This window comes from Podarcis raffonei, chromosome 2, assembly GCF_027172205.1.
Source record: "Podarcis raffonei isolate rPodRaf1 chromosome 2, rPodRaf1.pri, whole genome shotgun sequence".
NCBI classification, from domain to species: Eukaryota; Metazoa; Chordata; class Lepidosauria; order Squamata; family Lacertidae; genus Podarcis; species Podarcis raffonei.
In genome coordinates, this window is record NC_070603.1 from 28,934,537 (window position 1) to 28,953,679 (window position 19,143).

Sequence of the window (19,143 nt, forward strand, 5' to 3'; positions counted from 1 at the left end):
CGCACCGGCCCATAGGACGCATCAAGTTTTTTGGGGGGGAAATAAAGAAAAAAAAATTTATTTCCCCCCCAGGCGCTTGTGGGGCAGGCAGCGGGGAGAAGCGCTCTTCTCCCCGCACCCTGCCTTCAGATCAGGTCCGGGGACAGCAGGAAGACGCGCTGCACCTCCCAGCTGTCCCCGGAGCTTGCGGTGCAGGCAGCAGGGAGAAGCGCTCTTCTCCCCGCTGCCCGCCTTCAGATCAGGTCCGGGGACAGCAGGAAGACGCGCTGCGCCTCCCAGCTGTCCCCGGAGCTTGCGGTGCAGGCAGCAGGGAGAAGCGCTCTTCTCCCCGCCGCCCGCCTTCAGATCAGGTCCGGGGACAGCAGGAAGACGCGCTGCGCCTCCCAGCTGTCCCCAGAGCTTGCGGTGCAGGCAGCGGGGAGAAGCGCTCTTCTCCCCGTCGCCCGCCTTCAGATCAGGTCCGGGGACAGAGGGAAGACGCACTGCGCCTCCCCACTGTCCCCGGAGCTTGCGGGGTCTCCCCGCCGTCAGCCTCCAAACCACTTTGGGAGACAGCAGGATGGCGGCGCTCCGCCTCCCTCTGTCCACCAACCTTGTGGGGCTGGCGCTGGGGCTCTCCAGGCTTCAGCGAAAGCCTGCATTCGCCCCATAGGACGCACACACATTTCCCCTTCATTTTTGGAGGGGGAAAAGTGTGTCCTATAGGGCGAAACATGCGGTAAGTGTGGCAGTCTCAACTTGGCCTTTGTGTTGTTTGTATTGGTATGTTCTTGGACAAGACAAGAGCCAACTTGGATGTTACACTGACAACTGGAAGCACTTCATTTAATTTCTCTGAATCAGAAATTCCTGCAGTAAACCATTGCATGATCAGTTGCCCAGTCTTACCAAGACCAGCAACTTCCTGTGTTTGCGTCTCCTCCCATGCCTCCGCCCTCTTTTTATTGGCTGGGCAGCTGGCAAATATAACATCTGGAATGCTCTTCATCCCCCCCAAAAAAGTAAACACCAAAGGGGGGGTGACCAAGCCCTGTGCCATGTATGGAGAACTGCAATGATTCAGCATTTGCAGAACAGCTGGGTCTACCAGTAGGCAACTGGAGAGCAGGACCAGTCAGATATGCTTTGTGTTAGATAACAAGACAAACACCGAACAATGTATTTCCTCCCTTATTAATACTGGTTTTTTTAAAAAACAAAAAACCTGAATACTTACATTTAGTGCAAAAAAGGTGGGGCAAGTGTGGTGACAAGATAGGCATGTAGCCCATAAAAAGGGGGAGGTACTTCACATTTTCACCGCATTTTGTCTTTTGGGGTTATTTGCCAGTTTCTGAATTGAGCTGATGTATTAGTAAGAGACATGTACAGTATGCACACTCAAAAGTCTTAAGTCTGTACCTCTGAAGTGGCCTCTAGCGCCCTCTGCTGTTTGGAGCACAAGATGTCCCCCTTCAGCTAAGGCATCTTCATACAGCCATGCAAGTTTGCCACTTGCATGTGGCAAGTTGCGGTTGCCGAAAAACGAATGCATGAAAGAATGCAGCTGTACTGCAACCCACCATTCAAACTCACTCCCGCTGCCACTGCGGTCTGGTTCCTCGGGGTGCTGTCCTGGCTGGTTGAAGGAGTTCACACTGACAGTTCCTTTCCCCCAAATACAGCACCGTACCATGCAGGCAGGGTTGTGTTCGATGTGTGTGCGGTTCATCTTCTTGTTTTATAGCATGAGTAGGCAAGCTAAGGCCCAGGGGCCGGATCCAGCACAGTCGCCTTCTAAATCTGGCCCGCGGATGGTCCGGGAATCAGTGTGTTTTTACATGAGTAGAATGTGTCCTTTTATTTAAAATGCATCTCTGGGTTATTTGTGGGGCATAGGAATCTGTTCATTTATTTTTTTCAAAATATAGTCCCCCCCCCACAAGGTCTGAGGGACAGTGGACCCGACCACCTGCTGAAAAAGTTTTCTGACCCCTGTTTTATAGGGTTGCTGGCCCTTTAAGCTGGAAGGGAGGTAGAGAGCACGCCTGAGATGGCACTGGGATGCTGTTAGATTGTTGGAAACTGAAGTGTATCTTTACTGCCAGTCAACACAAGCCTTTCTGCTTGCCTGATGAGACAATCAGCCATCTCTCCCCCAGCCCCATGTGCTTCTTCTGGGACTCTTCCAACCCTCCCCCAGAGCCAGTTTGGGAGTATGGGGAAAGGGCAGGGAGCCCCACTGTGATATTGGTGGTCTTTGTGGGGACGTTCGCTGGCAAGACTACTTAGCTGTGTCTGGCCCGACAGATGTGTTCTTTGAAAGGATGCCTTATTGTTAAATAAGCAGTCATGTTACCACTACGGTTGGTGGATTTGGGGAGGTGGGGGCAGCTCTGGAGAAAAGAGATTCTTCCTGAACGGCCCCACGTATCCTTGAGGTAAATGGGATTAGCTGTGACCTGACCCATCATCTCTCTTCCAGGATAGCATCAGCTTGTTGCTGGAGGCAGTCAGGACTCGGAATGAAGAACTTGCACAGACTTGGAAGAAATCTGAGCAATGGGCCACCATTGAACAGCTTTGCAGTATGTCATGTCTTTTCCCTTTGATACTAGGATTTGGGCACCTCTGCAGAGATGCTGGAGAGCTTTGGTTTTATCTGTTATCAGATCACCCAGGGGTGTGATTTGGTGTCTGAGTTCCCTCAGTCACTTGGGGGCGGGGGGAGATCTCAGTAGGAAGGAAGGGGCTTGAGCAAGGATAGCAGTCTCCCTGGCCAAAGGAAAGAAATATTTGTGAAACAGTCTGCGGGCAAGCGTGTAATCCTTGTGGATAAACAACTCAGTGAACTTGATCTAGCACAGGAGAGCGAATAAAGTCTCTCACAAATAATACTATGAGGGGATTCAAAGCTGTACAGACCTTGCAGAAGAGGAGAAAATATAGTTGGCATATAGTAAAGGTAAAGGGACCCCTGACCATTAGGTCCAGTCGTGACCGACTCTGGGGTTGCGGCACTCATCTCGCTTTATTGGCCAAGGGAGCCGGCGTACAGCTTCCAGGTCATGTGGCCAGCATGACTAAGCCGCTTCTGGTGAACCAGAGCAGCACACGGAAACGCCGTTTACCTTCCCGCCGCAGTGGTACCTATTTATCTACTTGCACTTTGACGTGCTTTCGAACTGCTAGGTTGGCAGGAACAGGGACCAAGCAATGGGAGCTCACCCCGTTGCGGGGATTCGAACCGCCGACCTTCTGATCGGCAAGTCCTAGGCTCTGTGGTTTAACCCACAGCGCCACCCGCGTCCAGTTGGCATATAGCTCTGCACAAACTAGAGAAAGCTACCCCTTTCTGTAATGTTCAGCTGAAAATTCCCCCACTTTGTCAGAGCTTTCCTAACCCCCCTCCTGTTACTTCTTGTGTGTTTTTTTAATCCCTTTTTCTAGGCACAGTTGGAGTTCAGCTTCCAGGACTCCAAGAATACGGTGCCATGGGTGGTTCGACACACGCCACAACCTCCGCCATGTGGGCCTGCCAGCACTGCACCTTCATGAACCAGCCGGGCACAGATCACTGCGAGATGTGCAGCCTCCCACGTAGCTAGGCCCCCTCTCGGCTTAGCATTCGGGGCGGCCCTTACAGACCAACTGGCGGAAATACAGAGGCAAACCCTTAGCCAGGCGGGGGACTGTTCTTCCTCCTGGGATGATGCACCCTGAGGGTCGGGGCAGGTGGGGGAGGGGCGGGGAGCGATCCACGTCGTGGGCACTTGGTGCCATCCAGCGGGTGACAGCTTGCCGGTGGAACTGGATGTTTTAGGGGGAGGGATACGGCACAGCCCCTCTGCCCGGCGCTGCTGCCTTGTCTTTTCTTTGCTCTCAGTATTGTAGAAAGCCAGCCAGTGGTCATGTTTCCCTGGAGCTGCCGTCACGCAACCCCGTGGGCACATGGCAGTGTGGTCATGCTGCGCCCGCCCCCCCCAATCAGCTTGCATGCCACAAGCTTCCCCCAGCCTTAAGCCAGTCACAGTGAGGCAAGGCAGTTGTGTTGAAGGAGTCAATTGGGTCCCCAGGCTAGCTTGCCTAATGTTGCTCCCTTGACATGCTTTTTGCATTTAGCCCCAGAATCGCTGGGTCCCTGGTGCCTGCGTCACTTCGGTCCAGCCTCTAATTAGAGCTTCCAAATTGAGTGGCCTGCACTGGCAGAACATACAGTTGCTTTGTAGCCCCCCGGGCGAAGTCCCAGACCGAGTATCTCGGCTAGAGGAAGAGGAGGAGAGAACATGCTTCTCAACTTGGTAGGGTGTCTACAGTCGTCCAGCCCAGCCGCAATGGCCACAGATTTAAAGAGCTCTATCAAAACAGCTGTCTCCTGGTGCTTCTCAGCTAGAGCTAGGTAACAGAGGGCCGTTCTTGCCCAAATCGGGCAGTGGGGACCAGCTGGCTTCCCAAACTGGAAGCGGGTCGCAATTTGGCGGCATCATCCTGGCTGTTTCAGGGCTGGGCAGGCAGTTCGCGAGCAGTTTGCTTGCCCCAGATTTCCATAATGCTGTCATCCCTTTGCATTTAAAGCCAATTCCTGGTCTTTGTAGCTGTGAGCAGGCAAACCTCGCAAGTACCTTTCCTCGTGCCTGTTAGCGACTTAAATAGCATCCCAGCAGGGAAAGCTAAATGGAACGTTTGTCGGCATCTTGAAAGGAGCTTTGTCTTGCTGCAGCGCGATCCAGGCAAATTGCAGCTGAGGCGCTGGAAATTCTCCTGCCTCCAGAACACTTACCTGCCTCCTCTTCCCATAACCACATTTTTAGCAGCGCCCTCGAGCTCCTCATGTCTTTTGATGTGTGAGCTCCTCCATTGCCATACAGAGATGCGCTTTCATTGCCCAAAAATTCCCAGCATCTCTGCCAGCAGTGTTAGGGCACATTTGGTTCCTCTTGCACAGCAGTATTTCTGCACCTAACTAGCCTGTTCATCCCCCAGGCAACTCCCATCAGTTTTATAGCAGAGAAGCAAGGCATTCATGCCATCCATTGGGTTATGGGGACAGAGGGCATCCCGTAATTTTTATCTTGTTAGATGCCCACCCCAGCAAAATGTGCCTCCACTCCAGCTACCAGTTTTCTTTATGGGCCTGTAGGCCTGGCTCCCCGACAGCTGCCATGAGCGACGCAGTCTCTACCTTTCCATGGCTGGAAATACCTAGGGCTTTGTCCGTCAGGTGTTTGAACCAGCACTTCACCTGGCCCTTGTTACTGCTGACAGGACATGCGACTCTCTTCTTTCCTGGGTTTGTGTTTTGACTAGATTCCTTGAGCTCACCGGGCTGTAGCTACTCTTGCTATTCCTTTTCATTCTATGGGTTGCAGAGGTGTGTGTTTGGTTTGGACTGGAGTTGACTGAATAACAGCCCTGCAAATAAAAAAATATATTAAAAGCGTCTGAAATGGAAGCCTCCTGGTCTGTTCTTTTGCCCGCCTTGTCCTCTTGTGTTTGCTTTTCTCCCCATCCGTTTTGAACTTGTGCAGCTCTTGGATTAACAGAGCTTTCCCCAGACAAAGCTTTGAATATTCTTCAGGGCAGTGCCCCAGTGAGAATCTTTTTGATCCGAGCTCCCCACTTCAAACCTTGTAGTCCTTGCCTGCCATAAATGCTTGCTAAGGACTTTGGCAACTGCAGGAGGGGAGCAAAATGTGGCATTTCAGCAGCCCTTCTGCTGAAGATGGTGAAGCTTTGTCTAGAGAAAAACAGTACAGTGGTACCTTGGTTGTCGAACTTAACCCATTCTGGAAGTCCGTTCTAGGAGTCCATTCGACTCCCAAAACGGTTCAAAAACCAAGGTGCTGCATCCAATTGGCTACAGGAGCTTCCTGCACTCGATCAGAAGCCGTGTTGGACGCTCGGCTTCCGAAAAACATTCGCAAACCGGAACACTCACTTTGGGAGCTGATTTGTTTGGGAGCCAAGCCGTTTGACAACTAGGCAAAGCTTTAGTATCTCATCTCCATTTCTTCAGAGCTCTACCAAGCAAAGCATACAGTTGTCACTTAGGTGCTTATAGTGTAGCTTTAGATCAGCCTCTCTCAACCTGTGGGTCCCCAGATGTTGTTGAACTACAACTCCCATCACCCCCAGCTTGCAAGGCCACAGCTCAGGGATGATGGGAGTTGTAGTCGAACAACATCTGGGGACCCACAGGTTGAGAACCGCTGCTTTAGATGAAGAGCTCACTTGAGTAGTCTAAGAGGGGGAAGCTTAGAAGGATCTCACTGAAAGTGCTTTGCAAGCCAGTCTCCCTTGTTTAGACTTTGTTTCTGCCCATACAACAAAGTGGCAGCAAAACATTTTAAATTGTAAAAGGGATTGTTTTATTGTAAAACACTCAATATTCCTCAGACTTGCAATTTAGAATTTGTTAGGCTTCCTGAACCTTACATGCATCCTGCCCAACATCAGTTGTCCTGGCTACAGCAGAAGCAGGTGAATGAGTGAGTTGCTTCTTCCAATGTACAGTTTTGTTAATTGGCTTCAAGGAACAATGGGCTTGCGGGATTCTTGGGTTTTCAACTCTCATTTGACCATGGTTTTTTTAGGAGTCAGACTTCTAATTTCGAATGTTTACAAGGGGAGGTAGTGAGTTTGGGCTGAAAGTTGGAGTGGGCTAATTCAGTACTAGCAGGGACTGTGAGCAGCTTTAATACTTATTTTTCAGAGAGTGGATTCCAGAGAGCCGGATTTCTGACTATTCAAAGCATACGCAATGGAAATAAGAGTGCCCAATACACACACACACACACTGACTAGTAGGGATCCCCTGCAGCCTCCAGCATGGACAATTTCACATCTAGTTTGTTCCCAAATTGCCAAGTGGCAACTTGCCATAATTCTGAAAAATTGCACTAGCAATGGGGTGTAAGGTTAGGTCCAGCTTGTGAAATCCTTCTTAAGATATTATGGACTTGGAAGCTGCTCAATATAAAGCTAAAAGAGAATTCTATAGGCAGACATGGGTTGTCTGGATTTCTATGAAGTGTCCCAACACTTGAACCCTTCACCCAAAGCCCATTGGCTTTTGAAAGTTGCCTTCCTTGTACACATATCAACTGGCTTTGAAGAAAACTCCCTTGTTTGCATACATGCAGTAAATCCCCCTCCAGCAAGATACTGTATTCCTGCTTTTGCCCTGGGCAGTTTGCAGTGCCAGCTTTCTAGGAAAATTGTGACCTGGCCCTGTCCAGATTTTAGGTTCTGGAAAGGGTCTTAATGCTGGGCAGAGTCCTAGCAATAAACGATGTTGCCACCCTCAAACACTCTCACTTGGCAGAAAAGGAAATGACACAGGAATGAGCTGGCAATTTCTGTCCCGTAAAGAAGGCCAGCATCCAAGATGACAGCTGAATTCTGGAATATCCACCAAAGCATTGACTTCAGAGTAAATGGGATTCTTGAAGCTGGAGAGAACTTGAGACAGGTAGAAAAGCCACATATTGATGAGCATATGCACTTCCACTCCGCAGCTCCTGTCAAGACCCACCATACCCTAAGTGAAAGAGATGAAGTTCAAGAGAAAGGTCAGAGCCTCTTCTGATGAATATTTCACTCCATCCAAAAGAAAGCAAGTTCTGGGAGGGGTTTTCTTCTTGTAGCCCTTAGCAGAAGGGCAGGGAGCCTGTGGTCCTACCAAATGTTACAAGGCTCCAGCTCCCATCATCCTTGATCACGCTGATGGGTGTTGGGAATCCAAAGACCACATGTTCCCTGCCTCTGCCTTAGCATCAACCTTGGACTCCCAAATCCAACTTGTTGCAGAGGGATTGGTTTGCAAACTTTCTCTGAAGCTCCATAACAAACCAAAGACAGTTCAATTGGGCCGGAGAGAGCTCTCTTACCCTCTTCTGCCACGTGTCTGTGTCCTGAATTGTACTTTTGCAATTTCTGGGAGTTGTTCCACTGTCCTGTAGGCTTCCTCCTTCCTTCCTCCCCCCCCCCCTTTTGAAGGAAACAAGCCATGGCCTGGGGGCCTCTCAATAGGCCCAAAGGATCTGTTTGCAATTAGAAGACTGCTGTGTGGCTTGGCAGAATTCCAGGGCAGCTTGGCTATAAGGCGAAGAGAGGCAGACCTTGGCCAGAGAGAGAGAGAGAGAGAGAGAAGAAAACCCTTGGACTTGAAAGAGCAACTGCCACCATCTCTGATTCTCTGTTCAACAGGTAAGGAGTTTCTCCTTTTTTTGCAGTCTATAAACCTAGTTCTGAGCATTGTTGGCTCTCAAGCTACTTGGGGAGAACGTTCTCTAAAGGGGTTGCCATGTTTGTGGGGTATCCTTTAAAAGGTAAAGGGACCCCTGACCATTAAGTCCAGTCGCAGACAACTGGGGTTGTGGCGCTCATCTCGCTTTACTGTCTGAGGAAGCCGGTGTTTGTCCGCAGACAGCTTCCGGGTCATGTGTCCAGCATGACTAAGCCACTTCTGGAGAACCAGAGCAGCGCACAGAAATGCCGTTTACCTTCCTGCCAGAGCTGTACCTATTTATCTACTTGCACTGGTGTGCTTTCAAACTGCTAGGTTGGCAGGAGCTGGGACCGAGCAACGGGGGCTCATCCCGTCACAGAGATTCGAACCGCCAACCTTCTGATCAGCCAGCCCTAGGCTCAGTGGTTTAGACCACAGCGCCACCTGCATCCCTTGGGGTACCCTTTGCTAGTGCCAGATCTCTGCCTCCTATTCGGATGCAGTTCCCAGCAGTGTCTCCTGTATGTTCTTGGGACCCATTGCAGTGGCTCTGATGTCTTGGAAGAGAATTAATAGAGGAGGCAAGCAAGGGCCCGAGGATGAAGACAGCACACAAAAGTTCTGAGCTGTCATACCAGCTGTTCTTAGCCTCTCATCCAAGCAGCTTGTCAGCACAAAAATCACAGGAAAGAATGGAGTTAACATCCGAGAAGATTCTAGTGTATCCAGCCCTGCGAAGTATCTGCTGTTTCTTCATGTGTTGGATTAAAATGGTGGGGTCACCCTTGAGATCACGGGTAGGAAGCAGATGCAAGCGAAGGATAAGCCAACATTTTCCAGTAACAAAGCAAAAGCATGTTGAGCAACCCAGATAAACAGCCTGACTACGCAGATAATTATTGTTGGGCTGGTCAAAATGAAGAGAGCCTTCTGTTACTGGTCCCAAGGCTACAGATTAGAGATTCTGCCTTGCTCCTTGTCTGTAGTCGCTACTGTAGATGCAGGTTTGGTGTGTATCCTGTCCAATGCTGCCAGCCCTTCTCAGCACTTGTCTCCACTACAAGGATGTAGCAAATGCTTTTCTGGCTTCTCCAGACCCTCCAAGTGTCCCTATTTTCAGGGACAGTCCCAGATTTACAGAAGCCATCCCAGTTTCTGATATGATCCCAGAATGTCCCGCTTTTCCTTTGTTGTTTAGTCGTTTAGTCATGTCCGACTCTTCATGACCCCATGGACCAGAGCACGCCAGGCACTCCTGTCTTCCACTGCCTTCCGCAGTTTGGTCAAACTCAGCTTCGAGAACACTGTCCAACCATCTCGTCCTCTGTCGTCCCCTTCTCCTTGTGCCCTCCATCTTTCCCAACATCAGGGTCTTTTCCAGGGAGTCTTCTCTTCTCATGAGGTGGCCAAAGTATTGGAGCCTCAGCTTCAGGATCTGTCCTTCCAGTGAGCACTCAGGGCTGATTTCCTTAAGAATGGATAGGTTTGATCTTCTTGCAGTCCAGGAAACTCTCAAGAGTCTCCTCCACCGCTTTTCCTTAGGACGTCCCTATTTTCATTGGAGAAATGTTGGAGGGTATGGAGTTATGCAACCCCCAAGCCAAAGAGATAAGTAACTATACAACCTTCAGAAGACATCTGAAGGCAGCCCTGCATCGGGAAGTTTTTAAGTGTTTTTAAAAGTTCTGTTATGTTTTTATATATGGTAGAAACCACCCAGAGTGGCTGGGGCAATAATAAAAAAATTATTCTTATGAAATAGGTAGGACGTCCCTATTTTCATTGGAGAAATGTTGGAGGGTATGCCTTTCTCTCCTCCCCCAAATAAGAGTAGAAGGTTTAATGCCATACTTGTGGGTACACAACATTGGCATGTTTTGTGGCATGGAAACAACTCAGGAAAACCTGGGTCCAGATTCTTGCATCACTGGTTCACACCACTGGGCCGCATTCCCTTTGTGCCTGACGCACACAGACTTGCCGGGATCTGACCTAAGTGGACACATGCAAATGTGACGTTGCTATGGCTGCAGAGCCAGAGAGGCCCTTTTCCCCCCTTTTCCATTTGGTATGAACAGCTTGTGACCATCCCGGCTGGTAAATGTCCATATGGGAGCCATCAAAGCGATAGGGGTGAGGAAAGGGGACAGTTGTTGCGGAACTAGTACTTGGGGAAGGGAGGCTTTTCTGATGCATTTTTCCTTCTCCTGTCCCTCTGCAAAGGCACCATGAGACAGATCTTCTCCCTACTGCTTTTGGTGGCAATCTGTTGCGCCGCCAAACCAAAGAGGCAGCAGGCAACATCAGAATGGGACTTCAGATCTGAAGGTAGGGGTCCAGATTTGCTGGGTGCCAAAGAGTGGGCTGATGCCACGCAAAGCTTGTTTTGTCTTTTGTTTCATTTCCATTTGCAAATGTGCATTTGGAGCTGCAGATTTCCCGGTTTTACTATCCATGCGCAGGTCCTGCCTTCTTGGTTTTGCAAAGCTAACACAAAACTAATAGGGTGCATGGGCTCTAGCCAGCCAACTCACACTGGACAGATAAGAAAGTAAGCTTGGTTTCTGAACTGTCAGCATAAAAAACCCACTTTTGTGAAGGTTTTGAACACAAGACCCAAATCTCCCCTGCATACATTCGCAATGCTTTTGAAACTGTGGACAGAAGATTAAACTTCCCCTCTGCCCCTATCCTGTAGAGCTTTAATCCTGTTTGAGCATTTTTTGATTTACCCATAAATCCATTCCCACTCTCTATATCTTGTCACCACAATATACTTGAGGATATACTTCCAGGGATATACTTCTAGGGAAACAAATTCCCTGAAATTAAATGTTTAAAGAATGGCAGTTCTGTATATTCCCCTCCCTCTCTTGGCATATGTAGTCTCGACATCGAATATAATAACACCTCAGTTTCTAAAGTGGCTTCCATCTTCTCAGTTGTGTATGTTTTGTATTAGAATGTATTTTTGGTCTTTATATAAACTTCTTAATCCATCAACAGATGTGAACAAGGTGGGTTACATAGTTTTAAAATGCAGCTGATAAACCAAGTTTATTCTAATTCCATCTGTCTTAGGATGGATTTCATATGTGCGCTTTTTGTTTGCAATTATTTAGTCTGACAAATGATTCAAATTCTGGTCTGATGGAAATGATGGGGGAGCCCTCCCTTTCTGAGCCAGGAAATGGAACTGCAGAACTGCTATAGTTCAGAGAAAGGTGTATGTTATTCTAAATTATTACCGTCGTACCTTGGATCCCAAACATCTTGGTACTCGGACGTTTTGGCTCCCAAACACCGCAAACCTGAAATGAGTGTTCCGGTTTGCAAACGTTCTTGTCAACGCTTCCTGCAGCCAATCAGAAGCCGCATCTTGGTTTCCAAACGTTTTGGAAGTTGAACGGACTTCCGGAACAGATTCTGTTTGACTTCCAAGGTACGACTGTATTACTACTATGATATTCTCTCATACTCCCAATTCTCTCTTCCAGCTGAAAAAGTAAACATGAGGGGATGTGCCAACCTCACTGTTGTTCTGGACAACTGGAAGTTTGCTATTGTGTCTCAAATGAAGAATCTTCTCCTCTTTGACCACCAGTCTGTGTTGCCTGACTATGGAAGGTGAGCCTGGGTAGTAAAGGTGGCAACAAAATGGACTTCTGCTGTGATCTGTGCAAACCTGCTGTACAGTCACCATCTTGGGTTCGGCAGGTCATGTATGGCCACCTACTTGGGACTCAATAAAGCAGCCTGTTTGGCAGCAATCTTGGAAGTGCGTGGCCAAGGGGCTGTTTTCAGTTTTGTGGGCTACAAGTTGTAAAAGCTGTTTTTGGACTACAACTCCCATCACTGGTCCTGCTAGATAGGGATGATGGGAGTTGTAGTCCAAAAACAGCTGGAGACCCAAGTTTGGGAGGACGCTGTTGTGAAGGCTCTGTCCTAAGCTGTTACCCTCCAGGTGTTGTAGGACTACAACTCCCATCATCCCTGAGCGTCGGCCATGTTGGCTGAGGTTCATGGGTGTTGGAAGTTCATCAGAATCTGGACAGCCACAGGTCCCTCATTCCCTCACCTAAAGCCATTGGCTCAACGAGAGGCATCTGCCTCTGTCAGTCCGTGCTATACTGTGAAGAAATCCCCTGTAAGTAAACTTTGGTTTTTGTAGCTGGTTTTTGGGTGGTTGCCCTGCCTAGATACTCTGCATGCAGTTTGGCATTATGGGAAGATCTTGCTCTTTCTTAAGCTCTGAACTTTTGCCAAAGTGTTTCTCCCTTAAGTATTATTGCAGTGTCCCTATTATCCAGGGACAATCCTGGATTTACAGAAGCCATCTGATTTGATCCCAGAATGCTCTGGGTTGCCTTAGGATGTCCCTGTTTTCATTGGAAAAATTTTGGAGGGTATGGAGTTATGCAATCACCCCAAGCCAAGGAGACAAGTAACTATACAACCTTTAGAAGACATCTGAAGGCAGCCCTGTATAGGGAAGTTTTTTCCTGTACAGTGATACCTCGGGTTAAGAACTTAATTCATTCTGGAGGTCTGTTCTTAACCTGAAACTGTTCTTAACCTGAGGTACCACTTTAGCTAATGGGGCCTCCCACGCCGCCGCCGCGCGATTTCTGTTCTCATCCTGAAGCAAAGTTCTTAACCCGAGGTACTATTTCTGGGTTAGTGAAGTCTTTAACTAAAACGTCTGTAACCTGAAGCATCTGTAACCCAAGGTACCACTGTATAGGGAAGTTAAAATGTATAATGTTTTATTATGCTTTTATATATGTTGGAAGCCGCCCAGAATGGCTGGGGCAACCCAGTCAGATAAGCAGGATATAAATAACAGAAGAAGAATAATTAATATTATTATCCGGGCTTTTTTTCCAGCTGGAACTCAGTTCCGGCACTTTTCATGTGCAGAGGCAGAGCAAGGTGGGTGCAGTGGGTGCAGTCTGCCCTGGGTGCCATCCTGGGGAGGGGGGTGGTGACAAAATCCCAGCCGGGTCCAATCGCAGATAATGAAGATGGAATAGGACATCCCTGTTTTCACTGGAGAAATGTTGGTGGGTATGTTATTGGTTGCTGTGGAAGTGCTCCTTGCTTTGGGCTTTGTAGCCCACTATAGAGGAATTTCTCGTTTGTTTTACACCTTCCCTTGCTTCTTTCCTTTCTAGGATCAAGCCACTTTCCGACGCCCTCAACGACCTGTACCTAGAATTCAACGCCCTCAAGGAACGGCTTGGAGAACTGACCACGCGCTTTGAAGGAGTGGAGTCTTTTGTGGATGAGATGAACAAAAAAGGCCAGAGCCAGCCTGTTGCTAAGACCCCCCTCAGGGTTGCCCAACCAGAGGTGGAGAAAGCAAGTTTCCCCTTGCCAGCCAAGCGCCGGAGGGTCCTGATCCGGAATGGGAGAAAACCCACAGAACCACTGACAGGTGGAACACAGTAGAAACTTTGCTGAGGGGTCTCCTTTCCGGATCTTACCGGAGTGTTCCAGATCTTACCGACTCCTTTAGAGACCAAATGTATCTGTCTGTCTATCCTTTTTCCCCCTCTGAAAGTCTGGATTCAGTGAGAGACAGAGACCTAGATAGAAGCCTTTCCTTGGCTAGTGAGTCTGCGGCAACAATTTCACTCTGTGCTTGCACTGCAAAAGGTATAAGGAGGATGGATTCTTGGGACTGTAGAGTTTAGCTGCATGGTTCCATCCGAAGAGGGTGGTTTGATTCTCAAGGGGGCCTGTTCCTTAAAATCCTCTCACACAGCTCAACCTGACAGGGAACGAGGCACTTCTCAGTATTATCAGTATTGTACGGATCTCAGAAAAGGTGATGCGCTGCACTTTGCACATTTCCAGTGTCATAGAACCTTGAGAATAAATACTGCTGTGGCCACAGCACCGGTGTCACAGGTAATCGTTGTAGTCGAGCACAGTCGAAGGAAGTGTCTGGCAGTTGCATAGGAATCTGTTCATTTCTGACAGCTGCAGCCAACGCGTTACATTTCGTCGTAGGATGTAGTAATGCTTAGACTTCCAGGGTGCAGAATCTTACAGAGGATGCCAGTGCATAGGCTCTTGCCTTCCAAATGTTGTGCTCTAGAGTTTCCCATAAGCATTAACATGTACAGCCTCAAGAAATACTGAACGCAACTGAGGAATAATCGCATCTGTTCCCCCCGCCCGCCCTCTTGCTAATGGGAGCAAATGAAGGCAGTTGATAAATAGCAACGGAACTGTGCTTGCACATACTGCAGAAGCAAGCAGATAACTCTGAAGTCAGACTCCAAATTAGTTTTTTCTCCCCTGTGTGTCCATTTTTAAGTGCAAACTCAATCTCTTCTCGCATGCCAGAAAGAGTGTTCAATCAGGAGCGGCTTTGCTTTTCCTAGATGTAGGTTTATTAAAGTGACAGACGCCATAAACGTGCGTGCAGACCCTATGCAGGTTATGTAAAGGAGTGTGCAGAGGCCATACTTGGTGATAGCGCACTGAAAATCTCAGCCACGTTATGCCTAAATGGCACCTTGGACGGAAACCTTTGAAAGCGAAGTCATGCCATTTGAATTAGGTAGTCGGCTCCCCTGGCTGCCATTTGCTTCTTAGCCTGGAATGTTGCTTTTCCTTTAAATAAAAAATAAATTAAAGCGGCCCACCTCCACCCAGTGTCACGAGAAAACCAGCAGAATGAAGTGTAAACAGGATCTGTCTTCCCTTGCTGCCCACCCCCAACTTGGCTCTACAAGCCGAGGCCCCTTCTCGGAAATGGGAAATGCCGTGCCAAAATGCCAGATAGCCAAACATCACAGATTAGCTGGAGCCAGATTATGAGTAACTGAGTTTTATATAATACTCCTCATTCCCCTGGGGAGCTAACAGACACTCCTCTCTCTCAACATTCAGTATGGCTGATGGGCACTTGCCCTTCATTTCCCTGCATCTTGCCCCCCCCCCAGGGCCAGCATATTGGCATTTGGATGATGGGAAGGCAAGGCTGTGGAGAATCGTTGACATTCCCACCCCCACCAGCCCAGCAGGTTTAAATTGCTGCGAGGCACAGGGGATTTCAAGTGTCAACGCCTGGGATTCAGCATACCTGACAACACCTCCACACCAAAAAAATAAGTGGTATCAGCCAGTGTTAGAAATATATATATATATACAGCGGTACCTCGGGTTACAGACGCTTCAGGTTACAGAATCCGCTAACCCAGAAATAGTACCTCGGGTTAAGAACTTTACCTCAGGATGAGAACAGAAATTGTGCGGCAGCGGGAGGCCCCATTAGCTAAAGTGGTAGCTCAGGTTAAGAACGGACCTCCAGAACGAATTAAGTTCTTAACCCGAGGTACCACTGTGTGTGTGTGTGTGTGTATAAATATATCAACTAGACGTTCTGTTTTGGTGACTGCAACCTTGGTTTAAACCAAGGTTGCAGTCACCAAAACAGAACGTCTAGTTGCCATTTTGGGCCAAGACAGCTCCAACGTCTTATTTTTCAAATGATGGACTGTGACTGATTATCAGTTAAGCACCTGGCCAAAGAATTTATGCTTTTGAATTATGGTGCTGGAGGAGACTCTTGAGCAGGCACCCCCAACCTGCGGCCCTCCAGATGTTTTGGCCTACAACTCCCATGATCCCTAGCTAACAGTACTAGTGGTTAGGGGTGATGGGAATTGTAGTCCAAAACATCTGGAGGGCTGAAGGTTGGGGGTGCCTGCTCTTGAGAGTCTCATGGACTGCAAGAAGATCAAACCTATCCATTCTTAAGGAAATCAGCCCTGAGTGCTCACTGGAAGGACAGATCCTGAAGCTGAGGCTCCAATACTTTGGCCACCTCATGAGAAGAGAAGACTCCCTGGAAAAGACCCTGATGTTGAGAAAGATGGAGGGCACAAGGAGAAGGGGATGACAGAGGATGAGATGGTTGGACAGTGTTCTCGAAGCTACAAACATGAGTTTGACCAAACTCAGTGGAAGACAGGAGTGCCTGGCGTGCTCTGGTCAATGGGGTCACGAAGAGTCAGACACAACTAAACGACTAAACAACAAAAAATTTAGATGACAACCGTGAGCTAAGTTAAATACTTTGAAAACTTAAAGAAGAAAAGTCACTTGCTCCAGGGACAGTCCACATATATCTTGGCCTATTCTGAGCTCTTTTTCTTAACGGTGACACAAAGCACTCATAACCTAGGGATATTCTTCACAACCGTGAGCAGAGCATTGGGGTGGGGAAAGTGAAAACAAGCTGCATCAATTAACAATAACATTCACTGCTCCTGCTCAGGCTGCACAGAAAAAGCATTTTGGTTCCTGGAATTAATTCCGATTTTGCAGATAAAATATAATGGACAGAATTCTACAGGGTGGCACATTAGTGTGTGAAAGCCGTCAAGATCCGATTCACTTCCAGATGGTGGAGATGGCAGGCCCCATCTTCGTGCCCAGGCATCTTCACTTGGTCGCAAGCAGCCGATAGCCAGGGGCAAAATACGCCTGGTTATCAGCAGAATCCCAAGCACACCTTTTCTCAAATGTAAGTCACACTTGGGTGTTCAGTGGAACTTGCTTCATCAAACCAAGCGCCCATCTGGCATCCTTTTCTCATGGCACCCAGACGGGTGCCTGTGAGTGTGAGGTGCCCACAACTCATGAGCACAACAGCATACGAGTTTAGGGTTGCAGCTTGGTATAAGCTTTTGTGTGCATGCACACTTCTTCAGCTACAGTGAAGCAGAAGTCACCAGACCCCAGGGAGGTTGGGGTGGGGTTTTTCTCAGGAGGGTAGTAGGAGATGGGTGATTGACTCAATGGGTATAGTAAACCTGTTGATGACTGCAATTAGTCCTACAGGGAAAAGCAAGGGATAGTATGCAGATGATTAGCATATGTAATGAGGCAGGAATCCAATATCTCTATTCAGACCAGGTCTCTCCATAGCTTTCATAGCTCCATAGTTTTAGTGATAAATTGTCATTCAGCAACTTCTCTTTCAAGTCTGTTTCTGAAATTCTTTTATAAGACAGCTGCTTTGAGATCCTGTACTGAATGTCCTGGGAGATTGAAGTGTTGTCCTACTGGCCTCTCTAACTTGTGATTCCTGATGTCAGATTTATGTCCATTTACTCTTTGATGTTGGGTTTGGCCTGTCTGTCCAATATAGAGAGCTGAAGGTCACTGCTGGCATTTGATGGCATACACAATGTTAGAAGATGAGCAATTACCGGGTAAATAGGCCTGAGATGGTATGTTTGATGTTCCCTTATGAAAAATTTCACCGCACACCGCTGGAGATTTTGGTAAAAGTTTGCTTGGAGCATGTCAGCTATGCAATTCATGCCAGACATTGGTTTGTGCATGTTAAAGCCTCCAAAAGCACCTCCAGGTAAACTCTTAAAACAGGTAAAAAATCATACAGGATAAAACTGCAAGAGATTCAGCTCGATAACTGCCATCGTGGAAGGGTTTCCATATGGAAATAGGGAATAGGGTGTTCTCCAAGCTTTGCTATGTTTAGTCTCACTTTATATTGCACTATGTCCGCAAAGTTCTCTACTCACTTTTCTGTTGTTGTTGCCAAACTTTCAACAACATTGCAGGGCAGGCGATTTTCTTCCAGTTGTACAAGTGAGTGAATTTTCAGCAAGGTATTGATAAATGGCGCCCTGTGGCCAAAGTGGAAAGTGCAGGATTTCTCCTGATGCAAGCTGTTAACACAGAGCTTTCCAAACCGTGTCTCGGCTGCAATGTGTAGTTAGGTGTGTCGTGCAAACACTTCCCCACACTCTGAGAAGGGGTTAATTTAGCCTCCAGCTGGCTAGCAAAACTGAATTACTGTGCCGCAAAACGATGCATGTCTAAAAAGTGTGTCACCAACATGAAACGTTTGGAAAGCTCTGCTGTAACAAGTCTCCCAACTATTCAAGTTCAGCTGGAGCATTTGGCACTGAAATCCCTGTATCCGTATTTTATTTTTATATGCTTTCCCCACTATCTTTTAAACTGTAACCTTAAATAAAGACAAACAAGGCAACACACTGTCCCAATAACAGTTGCTTTGCTTATGAAGCTAGAAGCCAAAGTACACCCATGTTTTGTAGCAAGATGAAGAATCGGTCTAACCTTTGTACGTTGCCAAGTGGATCAAGTCTAAGAACATTTATCAAAGCTTTCATTGGAAGCTTCCTTAAATGTTGCCCTTATTTCAATATAACACTTCCCAAGCCACTTTGTTCCTGACCTAATGGACAAATCTAAGGCAGTACAGAAGCACCAAGGTGCAATCCATCATAGTCACTATGTCACAGTGTTGAAGTCCTTTACTTGTACAGATGCAGCTCTTGGCCTGTCCGAAGTGGAATGGCAAATCTGGGAACGAATCATTCTGTAGCTTCTCATATGCTGTACATTTACTCTAAATGAATACATGTTTTAAATAGGGCTTTAAAAAATCAGATTACTGCCTTTAGCTCTGATAACTTTTATAATACCAGGCGCTCGCTCTCTGTCTCTGTAATAGTTCTACATGAAAAATCCCCAATGCTACAAAACTTCCACACTTGTGTACATCTAACCTTTTAATAGTCCCTGCCCTCAGGCTGAAAATCTTACTAGTTTCGCAAGCCATTCTGGGAGACCTGTTGGTGGTTGTTGTTGTTGTGGTTTTTTTTAAGAACAGACTAAAAATACTTCTAATAATAATAATAATTGCACTTTTTTATTTTGCTGTGCGATTTTTGTGACTGATGCAAGAGCTTTGAATGGTTGTTTTTGGTTTTTAAGTGCAGCAGCTACAGTGGTGAGATGAACAAGTATGGTTTATTATGGCATATGGAAGGCATAATGGTCAGAAGTAACAAGGACTTGAATGACTGGATTCTGTGCTGAAGGGAGAAGCCAGCCTCTGGATTAGGCTCAAAAGCACCTGA

The 19,143-nt window shown here is 47.7% G+C and overlaps 1 protein-coding gene across 1 annotated transcript in view; it reads left to right on the top strand.

Annotated features, from left to right (window-relative positions):
• Positions 1 to 5,431, top strand: part of NPLOC4 (NPL4 homolog, ubiquitin recognition factor) — a 51,203-nt gene extending 45,772 nt beyond the window's left edge. Inside the window, exons 16-17 of the mRNA XM_053375466.1 lie at positions 2,465 to 2,567; positions 3,430 to 5,431. Coding sequence (XP_053231441.1) covers positions 2,465 to 2,567; positions 3,430 to 3,587 — 261 coding nt within the window. The 3' untranslated portion in view covers positions 3,588 to 5,431. The remainder of the gene's footprint in view (positions 1 to 2,464; positions 2,568 to 3,429) is intronic.
• The last annotated feature ends 13,712 nt before the right edge of the window (positions 5,432 to 19,143 follow it).